At 41.4% G+C, this 18,024-nt stretch overlaps 1 protein-coding gene across 1 annotated transcript in view; it reads left to right on the top strand.

Annotated features, from left to right (window-relative positions):
• LOC113515586 (myosin heavy chain 95F) overlaps window positions 1–18,024 on the top strand; it is a 69,507-nt gene that overhangs the window by 32,180 nt on the left and 19,303 nt on the right. Inside the window, exons 2-12 of the mRNA XM_052897584.1 lie at window positions 309–501; window positions 2,895–2,968; window positions 4,903–5,032; window positions 7,665–7,829; window positions 9,265–9,527; window positions 9,944–10,093; window positions 10,772–11,028; window positions 14,855–15,012; window positions 16,256–16,420; window positions 17,294–17,417; window positions 17,637–17,739. Coding sequence (XP_052753544.1) covers window positions 315–501; window positions 2,895–2,968; window positions 4,903–5,032; window positions 7,665–7,829; window positions 9,265–9,527; window positions 9,944–10,093; window positions 10,772–11,028; window positions 14,855–15,012; window positions 16,256–16,420; window positions 17,294–17,417; window positions 17,637–17,739 — 1,776 coding nt within the window. The 5' untranslated portion in view covers window positions 309–314. The remainder of the gene's footprint in view (window positions 1–308; window positions 502–2,894; window positions 2,969–4,902; window positions 5,033–7,664; window positions 7,830–9,264; window positions 9,528–9,943; window positions 10,094–10,771; window positions 11,029–14,854; window positions 15,013–16,255; window positions 16,421–17,293; window positions 17,418–17,636; window positions 17,740–18,024) is intronic.

Below are 18,024 nucleotides of genomic sequence, written 5' to 3' on the forward strand. Positions count from 1 at the left end.
GAGTGGCAAGAGCTCCACCGACAAGAGCGCAGCTCTTAAATGGATAGATAGATAGATAGATCGCTGTTATAGGTCGGAGAAATGTTTACGGAATAATAGTGCAGTACTAGCTCAAGCCTCATTAATTTCTCTTTTGTGTTCTTTATAAATATCTCTATTCTTAATCTATAAAATTTTGCTTTGAGGATTGTTAACCATTGAGTGTTCAAATGAAACGTTTCATCAAATAGCATGAAAGTTTTTCGAAACTTCATTAAATTGAATTGTTCCAAATTTAAATATATTTATTTTTTTTTTCTTTGTTACAGTGAACCATGACGATAGACAAGCAGCTAGTATGGGTCCGGGACCCCAACGAAGGATTTATCCTAGCGCGTCTCCACGAGCTGATGGGGGAGGAAGCTGACATTATACCCGTAGAGAACAAATATCCAAGGCGAGTCTGCAGCTTCGAGGATATCTTCCCGGCCGGAGAGCCGAATAAGGATGTCAATGATAATTGTAAGTATCGTTTTATAAAAAAGGTTCCTAAAGGAAAGGCTTTTAGAATATCTGTCTTTCTGAAAAACTTTCTGCAGTTCTGTTTTACCCTTTCTTACCCTTCAATGTGTGTTATCTGATTTTTCATAACAAAATATCTGATGCAAACACCAAAAAAAAAAATCTTGTGCTGTAACACGCCGGCTCCTAGTTTCGTCGTTCTTTAAATAAATTATTATTTAAATAAATACATTATTTATGTTGCCAACAATATCCTAATTTAAAGATCGGTGAGTCTACCATGAACCCTAATTCCGAATAACACGATATTCTAGTTTGACGACGAGACAAATTCTTATACGTTAAATTGTTTAGAAATGCAAGGAATATACTGTGAATTTGAATGTAGGATAAAAGTAGAATAAATGCACCTTTAGGGTTTTTAGTTAAGTGGGTCGTGTCGTGCGATTCTTAGAATATAGATTGTCGAAGCCAAACGAGTGTAGCACGGAAACGAAATCTATGGCAGAACAGAAGCTTCGTGATTATTGCTATTACATCAAAAGATACCGTTTATAATATCTCGCAGAGAAAAGTATCCGGAACCAATGTGCATGCATAAGTTGAAATATGAAAGTGAGTGAGGTAAAATATATGTGTAGTATGTAGGTATATACCTTTATAGGTACTCAGCGTGAAGATGGATAGATATAGAAATATATTTTATAAACAATCTTGCAATCATTCGTGTTTCCACCATGAAGCAAGGTACAGAGGAATAACATTCGAATCCTCGGGAATGACAACGCATGGGAGGTATCATGGGCGAAACAGTATAAGCTCTGTTATGTCCATGGTACTGCTCATGTCTGCAGGCGACGGTTACCACTTTCTACCAAGTAGGCGCTTGTTTGCCATCCCAAGTATCAAAAAACAAATGTTAACTACTTCCATTTTCCATGATCATTGACAATTCTGTTTATTTTGATTAACGATGTTTGTTCCCTTATGATTCAATATTCATAATTTTGTCATAAAATCTTTCATACTTTATAACTTTATCTGTCGCGAAGCAAAATCTACTTGTAGATATAATATTTCGCTTCGTGTTCTTAATTTATATTTAAAATTATTTTTATTTAAAGTGTCTACGAAATGTTTCGTAATATGTCTCGTTTATAGTGTATTTTATTAGGATTCAAGTGACTGTTATTTTACGGAGCAAAATCCTTTTACTTACTAATATTATAAATTAGAAACAGAGTTTATTTCCTTTGACGTCTTAACGATTAAAACAATAATAATGAAATTTGGTATATAAATACGATTTCGAATGGAAAAGGAGATAGACAACTATTTGTCCTTCTCAATTGATATATACTGGACATGCTATCATGACGAAGTCGCGGGTAAAAACTAGTTTATTTATAATATTTTTATCGAAAAATTTACTTATAATTATGATATTATATAGACAGAGTTATGGTAGCGTCTCATTTCAAAGCCTGGTATTTTAAAGGACTGATATACTGCCAAAGGAAATATGCATTGGCTATCTACAATTACATAGCGAAATATGACTCAACCAGCTATTGCCCGCATCGATTATCCCAACCCGATTTTTTGGAAACAAGTTTTATTAAATACCACACCAAATAGAACTGATATTTTAAAGTAATTTACGACTAGAATTAATCGCTTAGCTATTGTCTCCATAACAATGAGACTAGTTAGCAAAATTAACAATTATTACGTCAATACTAAAAGGCATTCACGAGCGTACATAATATATAACGTATTACATATTCAAAGCGAGTCAGTTAAGAATTCGTCTATTTTTAGCGGCTTTGGTGAGGAGGAGGTTTTATATGTTGGCCCCTTAATAATTTTGTCACAATTGAAGGAGCTATTTCTAAGTAAAATTTTAATTCGTCGTCATCATTTCAGCCGGTTACTGTCCACTGCTGAACATAAGCGTTCCTCATAAGGGGAGTTTCGCTTTTAGAAATGTTTTAAGAGAGGCCCATACCCGTAGGAATTCTATGCCGGGATCATACGGCCAGAATTTTAATTTATTTATAAAAATTACTTAAAACATGAAATTAAATTATATTTTACCCCCTTGTTCATTAAAAAACCTCATATAAACCTATTTTAGTTATTGACGTATGTTGTCCTGTTCTTTTGCGCTAGATTCTCAATTTGAAAGATAGTGACAAAACACTTCAATAGCTAAATAAGGTTTGTAGGTTTTAGTTTCTATGAATAAAGGGATAAGCTTTTACTAAAAGAACACATTCAATTCGTCTAGCAAAAACGAATCGTCGACATTACGAATGTTGTGTACCTTACCAATTACCCAGCCATTTGGTCATTATGATAAATCATTATAATGATGACTTTTTTGTTTTCAGGCGAGCTAATGTTCCTGAATGAGGCGACGTTACTCAACAATATACTGACGCGGTATACGAAAAACAAAATCTACGTAAGTCGTACTTATATCTCGTTTAATTTATCCATTAATAATATTGTTTTTTCTTTTATGTTTATCAATACTGCCGATGGTCAAAAGGATTATTGGAAACAAAATACTGACTCCCTAATCATTACTTAACGTTTTAACGGCTTAGCCAATGACTATGAAATTTGGAATGCCCATTATAGAAGGATATAGGTTACTTTTTATCCCGGTAACTAAAAGTAACCAGGTCAAGCGGATAAAGTCGCGAGTCAAAGCTAGTAAACTATAATAATGATTCATACCTACCGCAAACTATAATATTCATACATAAATAAATAATATTCATACAATTTTTGTTGCACTAGAAAAGTGGTAAAAAGCTCTTAATATTGTTAAACTAGCTGTAGCCACAGATCAGACTGTTCTCAGCATACATCGTTCTTTTATTCTTGCCTGACAATTATTATTTATTTAAATTTTTGTATATATATGTATTTAAAATTGTAATGTGATGACGATTAATGGTATAAAATGGACTTGACTTGTGAACTATCTGTGTAACTACATATTTTTGTATGCCGTACAGGCTAAATATGTCGAACGATATTATATTGTCAACATCTGCATGTATTTATACGCATGTTTTACAAATAAATAATCTTGAAGATTGAATCTTGAATCATATATTAAGGACAGAACCTGTGGTGTTTTGAGGTTGTAAACTGGAGGACTGTTCTCAGCTAGCTTCTTGGTTGGTATGCTGAATATAATCTGCACTCATAAAAAATGACGATTTAAAAGTGCTTGTAAAGAAGTCTATTTGAATAATGATGATTTGTTTGAATGTAATTTTTTTCATTCCTATAACTTGTATATTATTAATCCTTCGTCACCAAATGGACTGTACGCTTAATTATTAAAAAAAAAAACATACAGTTCAAACGACACACACTTCAAGTTATTAGCACGATATGACTATGAATCATGCAAGCCACCTTGTAGATAGTTCGTAATACATTACTATTGCCTTGAACGTAATTTGTCGTCACAAATATAATATACATATTTATATATCGGTATTGTATATCGTTTTGTATTGATTTACTTCTTGAGTTACCTTGCTGCATCATTGCACTAACTAGATAAGAAGAAACTGCATAAATAGTCAATATTACTTCTATTCTTATAACTAAATGTATTTGTAGTCAATTGAAACACGACAATATATATAATTTTTTTTATACAATTTTCTTTATACTTTTTCTACAATGTTAACAGTCGACAAATGCCTCTGATAGCTCCATCAAAGATGGCTCTATAGAATTTCAACCAACTACAATAAGAACAAACATCAACAAACTACAATAAGAAGTTACTAAGTTCACAGTTCGGTTGAATTTTTTTTTGTTTGTTATCTTCTAACTTCGTCGGTTGTTAACCGATTTGGAAAATTCTTTTTTCATTTGAAAACTGACGCCTTAGTTTCATAGAAATTTTATCAAAATCGATTTAGTAGTTTAGTTTTTAAATTAAAATTACTGGTTTTGTCACAATGAAAGTTGTTTTTTTTTTGTGGAACACAATTTTTAATTTATTAATATAGGTTTTTATTATTTATTTATTATGTAATTGATATTATATCTGTATATGGTATAACAAGGCATTGTCAAAAGTGTAACTATGTCTATGCAACCTTTTCTATTATGTCCATGTTTCGATAGAACCGATCAAATTTTGAGTATCCATTGGTTTGTTGGTTTTAAAGAATCCTAATTTGAAAATCAGTAATCTTGGTATCTCTATCTTCTTTTGTTCAGTGTGTTATTTTTGTATTAGAATATGAAATATTTTTGTCATGAAAATAAATATTTACAAGATTTTTTATTATATTACAAAATATAAGTCTCTTATAATCCTTTGGATAGGAAAATAGTACATATTTTTGTATTTCTTTACAGACATACGTAGCGAATATCTTGCTTGCCGTGAACCCTTACGAAGACATACCCGACCTATATTCGTCAAATACAATCAAGAAGTACCAAGGCCGATCCCTCGGTGAACTGCCGCCGCACGTGTTTGCTATAGGTAAGTAAGAGTTACACATTACTCTTCTCGTATTCTATTATTCCTGCCTATTATTATACTGTAATTAAATATAATTCCGTGTCGTCCTACCATAGAATAGGTCATCCTTTCCTTTCCCGTGGGTGTCGTAAGAGGCGATTAAGGGAACTTAATGATGGAGAGATAGGCAGCAGCATCTCTTAAAACATTGCCAAAGCCTAACCGCGGTCGCCAACCCACCTGCTAAGCGTGGCAACTACTGACGAAACCCCCTAAGAGGGAGGCCTATGTTCAACAGTGGACAGTACTGCTGATATCATCATACTCTCATTTGGCTATAATCTTTTAGAGGGAATAGTAAATCAATCTACTAGTGCGTCACAATCTCTGTATAGTGGCGCAAGAATGCGCTCTGTTGCCTTTACTTTCCAACTCAAAAATTTTGGAAGATAAACTAGGAGAATAAACTCACCATTACATTAACTATTAATTTAAAAATGCTATTTTGAACAGTAAGATCGGTCTTCGATCGATTCGATCGATCAAAATGCACATTTGTTGTTATTACATACTAGCTTTATCCCGTAGCTTCGCCCGTTGCCATATAGTGATGTTGAATAGCCTATAATGTTTCATAAGAAATAACCTGCCCATAAAAAAGTCCACGAATCTCTTATGAAGAAGCTGTGAAAGCAGTTCATCATCATCATTATCATCACCTTTGATCTCTATCGTTACTTTATTGGTATTATTGTATGTTGTCCTATATGTATGTATATTTATATTTGTATGTATGATTTTTTTATATATATTTGTATGTGTAAGTAATATTTGTTTAATGTATTCTTGTAAGTATATTTATATAGTCATAATGTGCAGTAGTTCTCCATTGTATATACATATTATATAATTTGTGAGTCAATAAAGATAGGACTGTAACTGTTTATCTAAAATAATTTTCATTTTTTTCACAACATAATTACATTTCTGTTTTGCCAATGGTTGATTAAGAGAGAATACTATATAGCATTAAATCCGTCTTTTATACCAAACATTTTATTGTAATTTGGTCAATAAAGAATAGATAAATAAATAGTGTCAGTCTTGAGCTCTTGACCGTCATTGTATTGATTGTACCTACGAGTTGCGAAACTGAGACGAATGGGACGCGACGACCAAATCTTAACGGTATTCGTGCAACTGAACAGTAACTCTGATTTCACGAGCGATTGAATACCAATGCAGTCTCCGTTTATCCATGAAGTTGGAGTATTATATTCAGTCGTGATAATCCCATTGTCAACAGTGATGTTGCCAACACACGCCGCAACGATAAAATGTAACAATACAAATTGAAAAACATTGCTGACAAACCATAGTCTTAGTTCACATTAACCGTGAACCAGTTTTTTATTTATTTATTTTATTTATTTATTTATTCATAGGAAAACTAGGGCTTTACTAGAACAAAAAAATACAGTTTAGGATCACAAAATAAGCCACTAATAGATTTTCACAAGTAGCAACAATATAGATACAAGGCGCTGTACACAAAGCAATTATGTTTTTATGCACTGGTAACTTAGAATAGCAAACAAGCTGACGGTCCACCTTATGGAAAAATGGTAACCGTCGCCTATAGACATGAGCCATGGACATAACAGATTATACTGTGTAGCCCATGATACCCTTCATGCGTTGCCATTCTTGAGGACTAAGGTGTTATGTTTTTGTACCTTGTAATTTCATTATAATCTCACCCTTCAAACCGAATCAGAACCATGCAAACAAAGCTGCTTCACGGCAGAAACACGACTGGGAGATATCCAAACAAACGACTTTTGTAATAAGTCTTGTAAATTTGAATGGCAAATTTGACGACCAACTTGATGGAAAGTGGCTACTGTCGCTTAACTATTATCATCACTGTAATTCTGGTGAGGTAACACAAGTCCTATTAGCCTACTATCCAACCTTTTTTTTATACTTAGAATGGCAAATAAGCTGAAATCACGCTAGGTGGATTTATATGTACTTGTTCCGCTAATCGTTTCTTACAACTGTTTGACGATGTGAAATATTGGTGTCATTTTGTTTTTTTTTTTTTTTTATTTTACTTCATCACCACACAGTTGGACAAATAATGTTATTTATGAATATATTCTTTATTGTACTTAAAAAAAGATACAGCGATTATTTTAACGTCTTGTTCGCAAGGGTAGGCTTTTCTCTGAAAGAGATCTTTTACAGTCAAACCAATTATTGCTTTTATTATTATTTCAGCCGTTAACTGTCCATTGTTGGATATAATCCTTCTCCATAAGAGAGTTTTGCTAGTAGTTGCCACACTTGGCAGGCGGGTTGGCAACCGCAGTTAGGTTTTTAGAGATATTTTAACAGGGACGTTGCTGCTCATCCTCGCTCTCCCTTAGTCGCCTCTTACGACACCCACGGGAAAGGTAGGGGCAGCCCATTCTATGCCGGGTCAACCCAATGCAGTGATTTATATATAAAATTAGCGCCCAAATTCGCGGATAACAACTAGTTTTTGTTTTAACAAGTCGTTTACATCTATATTTAGATCTGTAAAGCACCACCACCCAGAACACAAATTCATAGAATTAATATTTAATTTTCTATCCAATGTTTCCAGCCGATAAAGCATTCCGCGACATGAAGTCCCTCAAACAATCGCAGTCAATTATAGTATCAGGTGAATCCGGCGCTGGCAAGACAGAGTCCACTAAGTACATATTGAAATACCTCTGTGATTTATGGGCGAAAGGCGCGGGGCCCGTGGAACAAAAGATTTTAGACGGTAAGTGTAGAGATCCTATATCTTAACACAGTGTTTTTCAAAGTACGGGTAGTGACCTTTAGAGGGCCTCCAAGCCTCTACAAGTATGAAAACAAGTGAGTCGTACAAGGTAGCGAAACCGTAAAAGTTCCATAACATAGTCAATGTCTGTTTTAGGTACTTCATTATGTATTATTAATTTTTTTATTTAATCAATGCTTAACTATTTAAAATTTGTGTTGATTTTTTTTGTCCTTGGAAAAAATGTTTACTGCTAGAACGCTTCCTACAAATGTTAGTAATTCTTTTGATTTCAACACGTATATTTCACGAGTAGTAACGCTGAGATTTCGACTTGATATATCTATTCCGTTATATGTATTGTAGATCTATTCATACACGCAATTTAATTATACGCATGCAAAAATATTAAGTCTAATAGTATTTTTTGTGTCCTTGTACCTGTTTGTACAAAAATGTTGGATTGATTGTTAAGTTTTAATAGATTCAATCAAGGACATTGCCATTATGTGAACGAACATACCGCTTATGCAATATATAACCTCATTTGTTAGAATTAATTTGAATTCATTAACATTAATTCACGTGTCGGACTATTCGTCGTTATGTTATGATAAATATAAACAATATAGTCTATTATTACTTTAATGCACATTTACTTTTATACATTTTAAGCTACTTTAAAAAAATTACCTTTTTTTAAAGTAGCTTAAAATGTATATTTATCATATCTATGTTTAATCAGTATTTTAAAATACGTATTTACACTGATTTCTTTGTGACTTAAATGGTGATAACATCTATAATAATTAATTTAATTGAAAGGGTTTGCCTATCGAATGAGAAATCATTAAAATACCATTTTATTTATTTAATTATTGTACAATTATTCCAGGAAAAAGATATACAACCTTAACAGTTATTATTTATTAAGTATTCAGATTTAACCCTCCATTTTCTATTCCCGTCGTTTCAACAAACTATAGACAAAACAGTTATATGTGACGAGCAATGAACAATTTTAATAAATTAAATATACAATTAGATATTGATATATTTCATAGTAAAATATTCACAGCGACGAATATAGGGAGTTGGCAAATTTTTTGACTAGGAAGTGTCTGTTTTATATTGAATACATTTATTATATATTAATTGTTCACTATATTACATGTAGTACACATGTTTGCCTCACGTGTATATGGGTGCCTGAGATAAATAATCCTATACTCTTTGAGTTATTTATCTGAGGCAAGCATTGTCAAATTTTGTATATTATATGTATTGATGAAAACTTAAAAGTGAGTTCATCATTGTTTTCTTGCAGTTAATTTCTTTTTATGTAAATAAATTTTGGTTTTTCTTTTATAAATAAATAAATATATCGTCATCTATGACTTCTATTATCTACAATGGATGGATATATTTTTTACAGCAAATCCGATACTAGAAGCGTTCGGTAACGCGAAAACTACACGAAACAACAACAGTTCGCGATTCGGCAAATTCATGGAGGTCCACTTCAATAATAAATACCAAGTGGTGGGAGGCTATATTTCTCACTACCTTCTAGAAAAGTCGAGAATATGCACGCAGAGTGCCGAAGAGCGAAACTACCATGTGTTCTATTTGCTTTGCGCTGGTGCACCGCCAGAGTTGAGATCTGCATTGATGCTCACCAAGCCTGATGATTATGCTGTAAGTTTTTTTTTTTTTTTAATGGGTATATGTTTATTAAGAACAAATGTTTAAATCGCGTCGTTTAAATTACCCCAACTACAAGTGAGTACCAAAAATAAAGTTGCCAAAATTCTACGGATACAGTTAATTCATGGCTTTCTTTTCTGACGAATTATAGAGATATTTATATTCTGAGTTCAGAATGGAATATTTATTTTCCGTTCTTGTATCTATTTTTGTATGGTTATATGCTTATGCTTCATTTTTTAATTATAAATTGTAGCGAATAGAATTGTCTGTATTTTCCTAAATTCGATCAGTGGACATGAAAATTATATAAATTTCATAAGAGACGGGATACGTAATTCCTTTGTGTACTTTTTAAATTTAAACTCCGTATACGTTTATATAAAACTTACATATATTGTTTTTAGTATTTGAGAAATGGGTGTACACAATACTTCACTACGGCTGCGTCTGAGAAAAAATTGAGTCCTGATCAGAAGAGTAAACAGCAACAGGCAAAAGGAGGTTTACGGGATCCAATTTTGGATGACGTTGAGGATTTCCAAAGACTTCATCAGGTAAGACGTATTTGGTATTCGTTTAGAGGTATATAGGAAAATAATCAATTATATTTTTAATACAACAATTCTAATCAGATTCTAATTTTTATTTATAGTCTGTCGCGTAGTGGTAGGCAACTTGATTTGTACGAGTGCTGAATTTGATTTTTAATTGAATCAGTTTAAGAAACGAAGTTTTAAAAAATTCAATTTGGGTATATTGGATTATAGCTTTAGATGTTTTTTGTTTAATGTTTTATGTAAAAGATATCTTACCGGTAGTTAGAGTTAGATAATTAGAGTGGTTGTATTACAAATATTTAAATTACTATTACTAATTGAAATGAAATAGCAATAATTAACACATTGTACGCGGTTAACGTGTAAACTCGTTTCTCGCCTTTTAATACTGAAACGCTGGACACGACTAAACTAGTTTTTTCTTGACTATCGATAGGTCGCGCGAAACGTGCAAACAAATCATGAAACTATTGCCGGTCACAAAACTATTAATAGTAAAAAAAATTGTCGTCTCCCGCGTTTCAGTACCAAAAGGCGACAAACGAGTTCACACGTTTCTCGCTTACAATGTGTTGATAGTATGTATGCGTGTATGTGCACACACGTATGCGAGCGTGTACAAGCGTGCGTGCGTGCGTGCGTGCGGGGTGATGACGTCGGTGTGTGTGGGCGCAGGCGCTATCCCGCGTGGGGCTGTCGGAGGAGGAGAAGCTGGGCGTGTACCGCGTGGTGGCGGGCGTGCTGCACCTCGGCAACGTGGAGTTCGAGGAGGACGCGGGCCCGCGCGGCGGCTGCGTGCCGCGCGCCGACAGCGAGCGCGCGCTGCAGGCCGCCGCCGCCCTGCTCGCAGTCGACGGCGGCGAGCTGCGCCGCGCACTCGTCGCGCGCCTGCTGCAGAGCGCGCGCGCCGGCCACAAGGGCACCGCCATCATGTCGGTACACCGCACGCTGCACGCTGCACGCTGCACGCGGCGCGCTACACTACACGCGGCACACTACACACTACACACTACACACTACACACGCGGCGCGCGCTGCAGGCCGCCGCCGCCCTGCTCGCAGTCGACGCGCGGCGAGCTGCGCCGCGCACTCGTCGCGCGCCTGCTGCAGAGCGCGCGCGCCGGCCACAACGCGGCGCGGGCACCGCCATCATGTCGGTACACCGCACGCTGCAGCTGCGCCGCACTCGTCGCGCGCGCGCCGCGCCACAAGGGCACCGCCATCGTCGGTACACCGCACGCTGCACGCTGCACGCTGCGGCGCGCTACACTACACGCGGCACACTACACACTACACACTACACACTACACACGCGGCGCGCGCTGCAGGCCGCCGCCGCCCTGCTCGCAGTCGACGGCGGCGAGCTGCGCCGCGCACTCGTCGCGCGCCTGCTGCAGAGCGCGCGCGCCGGCCACAAGGGCACCGCCATCATGTCGGTACACCGCACGCTGCACTCTTCACGATGCACGCGGCGCGCTACACTACACGCCACACTACACACTACACACTACACACTACACACGCGGCGCGCGCTGCAGGCCGCCGCCGCCCTGCTCGCAGTCGACGGCGGCGAGCGTCGCGCGCCCGCGCGCTCGTCGCGCGCCTGCTGCAGAGCGCGCGCGCCGGCCACAAGGGCACCGCCATCATGTCGGTACACCGCACGCTGCACGCTGCACGCTGCACGCGGCGCGCTACACTACACGCGGCACACTACACACACTACACACTACACACTACACACGCGGCGCGCGCTGCAGGCCGCCGCCGCCCTGCTCGCAGTCGACGGCGGCGAGCTGCGCCGCGCACTCGTCGCGCGCCTGCTGCAGAGCGCGCGCGCCGGCCACAAGGGCACCGCCATCATGTCGGTACACCGCACGCTGCACGCTGCACGCTGCACGCGGCGCGCTACACTACACGCGGCACACTACACACTACACACTACACACTACACACGCGGCGCGCGCTGCAGGCCGCCGCCGCCCTGCTCGCAGTCGACGGCGGCGAGCTGCGCCGCGCACTCGTCGCGCGCCTGCTGCAGAGCGCGCGCGCCGGCCACAAGGGCACCGCCATCATGTCGGTACACCGCACGCTGCACGCTGCACGCTGCACGCGGCGCGCTACACTACACGCGGCACACTACACACTACACACACACACACACGCGGCGCGCGCTGCAGGCCGCCGCCGCCCTGCTCGCAGTCGACGGCGGCGAGCTGCGCCGCGCACTCGTCGCGCGCCTGCTGCAGAGCGCGCGCGCCGGCCACAAGGGCACCGCCATCATGTCGGTACACCGCACGCTGCACGCTGCACGCTGCACGCGGCGCGCTACACTACACGCGGCACACTACACACTACACACTACACACGCGGCGCGCGCTGCAGGCCGCCGCCGCCCTGCTCGCAGTCGACGGCGGCGAGCTGCGCCGCGCACTCGTCGCGCGCCTGCTGCAGAGCGCGCGCGCCGGCCACAAGGGCACCGCCATCATCATGTCGGTACACGCGGCGCGCGCGCACGCTGCACGACGGCGGCGCACTCGTCGCGCGCCTGCTGCAGAGCGCGCGCGCCGGCCACAAGGGCGCCATCGCTACACCGCACGCTGCACGCTACACGGCGCGCACACTACACACTACACACTACACACACACACTACACACGCGGCGCGCGCTGCAGGCCGCCGCCGCCCTGCTCGCAGTCGACGGCGGCGAGCTGCGCCGCGCACTCGTCGCGCGCCTGCTGCAGAGCGCGCGCGCCGGCCACAAGGGCACCGCCATCATGTCGGTACACCGCACGCTGCACGCTGCACGCTGCACGCGGCGCGCTACACTACACGCGGCACACTACACACTACACACTACACACGCGGCGCGCGCAGTCGACGGCGGCAGCTGCGCCGCCGCCGCGCCTGCTCGCGCGCCGACGGCGGCGCTGCGCCGCGCACGCGGCGTCGCGCGCCTGCTGCGAGCGCGCGCGCCGGCCTGCTCGCAGTCGACGGCGGCACCGCCATCATCGCGCGTCGGAGCGCGCGCGCACGCTGCACGCTGCACGCTGCACGCGGCGCGCTACACTACACGCGGCACACTACACACTACACACTACACACGCGGCGCGCGCTGCAGGCCGCCGCCGCCCTGCTCGCAGTCGACGGCGGCGAGCTGCGCCGCGCACTCGTCGCGCGCCTGCTGCAGAGCGCGCGCGCCGGCCACAAGGGCACCGCCATCATGTCGGTACACCGCACGCTGCACGCTGCACGCTGCACGCGGCGCGCTACACTACACGCGGCACACTACACACTACACACTACACACGACCACACGCGGCGCGCGCTGCAGGCCGCCGCCGCCCTGCTCGCAGTCGACGGCGGCGAGCTGCGCCGCGCACTCGTCGCGCGCCTGCTGCAGAGCGCGCGCGCCGGCCACAAGGGCACCGCCATCATGTCGGTACACCGCACGCTGCACGCTGCACGCTGCACGCGGCGCGCTACACTACACGCGGCACACTACACACTACACACTACACACGCGGCGCGCGCTGCAGGCCGCCGCCGCCCTGCTCGCAGTCGACGGCGGCGAGCTGCGCCGCGCACTCGTCGCGCGCCTGCTGCAGAGCGCGCGCGCCGGCCACAAGGGCACCGCCATCATGTCGGTACACCGCACGCTGCACGCTGCACGCTGCACGCGGCGCGCTACACTACACGCGGCACACTACACACTACACACTACACACTACACACGCGGCGCGCGCTGCAGGCCGCCGCCGCCCTGCTCGCCGTCGACGGCGGCGAGCTGCGCCGCGCACTCGCCGCGCGCCTGCTGCAGAGCGCGCGCGCGCGCGCCATCATGTCGGCTGCACACGCTGCACGCGGCGCGGGCACCGCCATCACGCGGCGCGCGTGCAGGCCGCCGCCGGTACGACGGCGCGAGCTGCGCTGCACGCGTCGCGCGCCTGCTGCAGCGCGCGCGCCGCCACAAGGGCACCGCCATCATGTCGGTACGCTGCACTACACGCGGCACACTACACACTACACACTACACACTACACACGCGGCGCGCGCTGCAGGCCGCCGCCGCCCTGCTCGCAGTCGACGGCGGCGAGCTGCGCCGCGCACTCGTCGCGCGCCTGCTGCAGAGCGCGCGCGCCGGCCACAAGGGCACCGCCATCATGTCGGTACACCGCACGCTGCACGCTGCACGCTGCACGCGGCGCGCTACACTACACGCGGCACACTACACGCGGCACAAGGACACCGCCATCATGTCGATACGCGACACGCTACACGCGGCACAAGGGAACCGCCATCATGTCGGTACACGGCGCCCTACACACTACACGTGGCACACTACACACGCGGCGCGTGCCCGACACGACGGCACCCCCATATACACAATGCACATCTCCCGGATACTACTCACCGACGACACTGAGTTGCGCACACCACACTACAGGGCACACTATATACTGCATAGTACACAGTACACACCTCCCGTACATTACTTACCAACAGCGTCAAACTGCGCCGCGCTGATACGATCTTAATTGATATAAACTGACTGACTCATTTTACATGCATAATTCTAATATAGTAATGAAATGCAGTGCCTTTAATCTATTATGTTATATTTAGTTTGTAATTCTAAACTATATCTATTTACTCTAGTGTAGCCCTTGTTTTCCTGTAAATAAATAAATAAAACGAATTAATATTTGCAATGACATTAGAAAAAAAAAGTAGCACAATTTATTCTCTGTGATGATGGCAGGGTGCCTCTGAAGACGTACGAGGCGACGAATGCCCGGGACGCGCTCGCTAAGGCCGTGTATAGCCGGCTATTCGACTACATCGTCAACCGGATCAACCTGAGCATACCGTTCCAGGCCTCCTCCTACTACATCGGCGTATTGGATATCGCCGGTTTCGGTAAATTATATTTCTATCATTTGATGAACAGGCATGAAAAAAAATATACATGAACAGTCAAATTTCTTGCTCGCTCTTCTCGACTATTAATCTTTTTATGTAACTCAATAGTACATTACTGCAGCGGCCAGCAACTAAGGTATTGATGGACGAACGAGCAAATGTGGGCCTAGGCGTAGCCGAGGCACACATACGTGAGTCCATCATTGCCTAGTTGTGGCCAAGGCTTTTATAGTACTTTTCTCAAACAATGCGCGGAAATCAAAAATACAATTTTACTTTTTAAGTTCGATGACGAATAACGAACAATAATAATTTTTCACGCGCCCTAATGTTCCTTTGTTTTTTTTTTTTTTTTTTAATAAACAGCTTTCCATTTGCAAGCCAGTTCAAAATTTAAATAAAACCTTTTATTAGTTACCTCCTTGGTAGCCATGTTTCGAAGTAAAAGGTCATTCCATTTTTAAATTACAGGACAGATATGACTATGATTATTTACATAGTAATTTATCTGGGCGTAAAACACGACAGATATAGATTTTCATACAACTTTAGCCGGCCGCTGCCCTCATATATCGGGCCAGTACGCCAATTTTGATTTATCGCAAAAAAGATTGTCAAAATAATGCTCACATTTCCAAGCATGTTTGAGAAAAAGTATTTTTTCTACTAAAATAGAGAAATTTTAATACATTGTTTAGTGTAGTTCCTGCTATTATTTTAAACGCAAAAGTTTGTAATAAGGATGTTGCTCTTATACAAAACTACTGAATAGAATAATTCGAATAAAATTTGATAAAGGGGTAGAATGTATCATAACTTTATATATAGAATAGTTTACACGTTCCTCAGGGTTGCCAGATGCTATTTTTTATTTGTAATTGAATGACAAATATTTTTTCTCCTTATCAATACGGTTTTGCCCGATCACAAACTTGTATTGATTTTCACTATGTTTTACTATGTAACTACAACGAGCGGAACGACGAGAAAATACGCCGCTACCTTCATTAATATATTTTATTGTAATTATATAATAATAATTGTACAGTTTACAACAAACTACGTAAATTTCTCCAATTCCTTTACACCCTTCTTCAGATATTTCTTCAATTTAATTTCATTTCGCAAAATTTCTCGTACACAATTTTTTTACTTAAAATTGCGAAAATAATGCCCAATCGGGCAACACTGACGCTGATTATGACGTCAAGAAGTTAGAAAAATTCTTTATTACTTTCAGAATACTTCCAAATGAACAGTTTTGAGCAGTTCTGCATAAATTATTGCAATGAAAAACTGCAACAGTTCTTTAACGAGCGCATATTGAAAAATGAACAGGAGTTGTACAAGAAGGAAGGACTAAACGTGCCAGAGATCAGATACGTGGACAACCAAGATTGTATAGGTGAGTTACACATAATATAACATTACATATTAATTACAACCTCAGATGAATTACTCTCTGATTTTGGCAAACATGCTAAAATCCCATAGGATGGAAAATGGTAATAGTCGTCTATAGTTATTAAAAACTGTGATGCTATGTGTAATTTTTATTGCCATGTGCTCCTGGCATAGAATGTTCCACCCTTTCCTTTCCCTTGAATGTCGTAAGAGGTGAATAAGGGAGCTTAACGCTCGGGGGATGCGTAGCAGTGTTCCTCTAATAACATCATCAAAGATTATTTGGCACAATAACGTTTGCTATTTTTTTTATTATACTACTTAGAATAGCAAACAAGCTGACGGCCCACATTGATGGAAAGTGGTAACCGTCGCCTATAGACATAGACCATGGACATAACAGTATACTGTTTCGCCGATTATACCGCCAATGCGTCGCCATTCCTGAGGACTCAGGTGTTATACATCTGTACCCAGTAAACTCACGCCATATCCCACCCTTCAAACTGAAACACAGCCATGCAAACACAACTGCTTCACGGTAGAAACATGAATTGGACAGAGGTACCCAAGCAATCGACTTTTGTACAAAGTCACCCTTTTGATTATTATTTAATTTATTATATTATATTTATTATATAATTTTGCGTAAGTTTAAAAAATTACCATGTAATAAACAAATTATTACGTAAACTGCAAATGTAAAATGTTGAAATTCATAATTTTTTTATACAGTGTACGAATATATTGACTGGGCTCACTTGATATATTACTTAAATTCAACTTACGCTGGACACAATAACAGCGAGGTAATATTAAAAAATTAATATATATTTAATAATTATTTTATTATATGATAATTTTTTAAAAACAGATTTAATCGAAAGTAAGAACCACGGAATATTCCACCTCTTGGACGAGGAGTCCAAACTGCCGAAACCAGAGTTCGGACACTTCACGCACTCCGTTCACAAGGAACTGGGCACCAACAACTCCAGGTTAGTAATTACTACAAGATATATTAATAATACATGAATGAAATCATAATTCTTAGCATTCTGTTTTAATTATAAGAAAAACCTGATTGATTTACATGTATTTTTGTGATAAATGTTTGACTAATGATAAATTGCTAATTGAAAATCAGCGTTTCTGCTTTTGCAGGTACTTTAACTTGAGCCATAAGGTTTAAACTAACAAGTTGTTGTTGCTATTAGACTACAGGTGCCGCGCGCATCGAGACTTAAGGCCCACCGCACACTGCGTGACGATGAAGGCTTCCTACTTCGACACTTCGCAGGCGCTGTGTGCTATAATACGGTAATAAAATGTTATTATTATATTATTTTATAATTTTATTAATAACTAGCTTATATTTGTGACTGCATCTACATGACTGGGATAAAAGCTAGCCTATGTCTTACATTTCATATATATATATATATATATATATATATAATACGTGTATACCAAATTTCATAGTTATCGATTAAGTTGTTAAGACAATAGGTAACAAACAAACTAATTTTCACATTTATAATATTAGTAAGGATTTCAAAATGTTACCACTTGATTCTTTCTATGTACAGGTGTAATTGTTTTTTT

The sequence above is a fragment of the Galleria mellonella genome, unplaced genomic scaffold, assembly GCF_026898425.1.
Source record: "Galleria mellonella isolate WM207_F2 unplaced genomic scaffold, CSIRO_AGI_GalMel_v1 utg37, whole genome shotgun sequence".
Taxonomy (NCBI): Eukaryota; Metazoa; Arthropoda; class Insecta; order Lepidoptera; family Pyralidae; genus Galleria; species Galleria mellonella.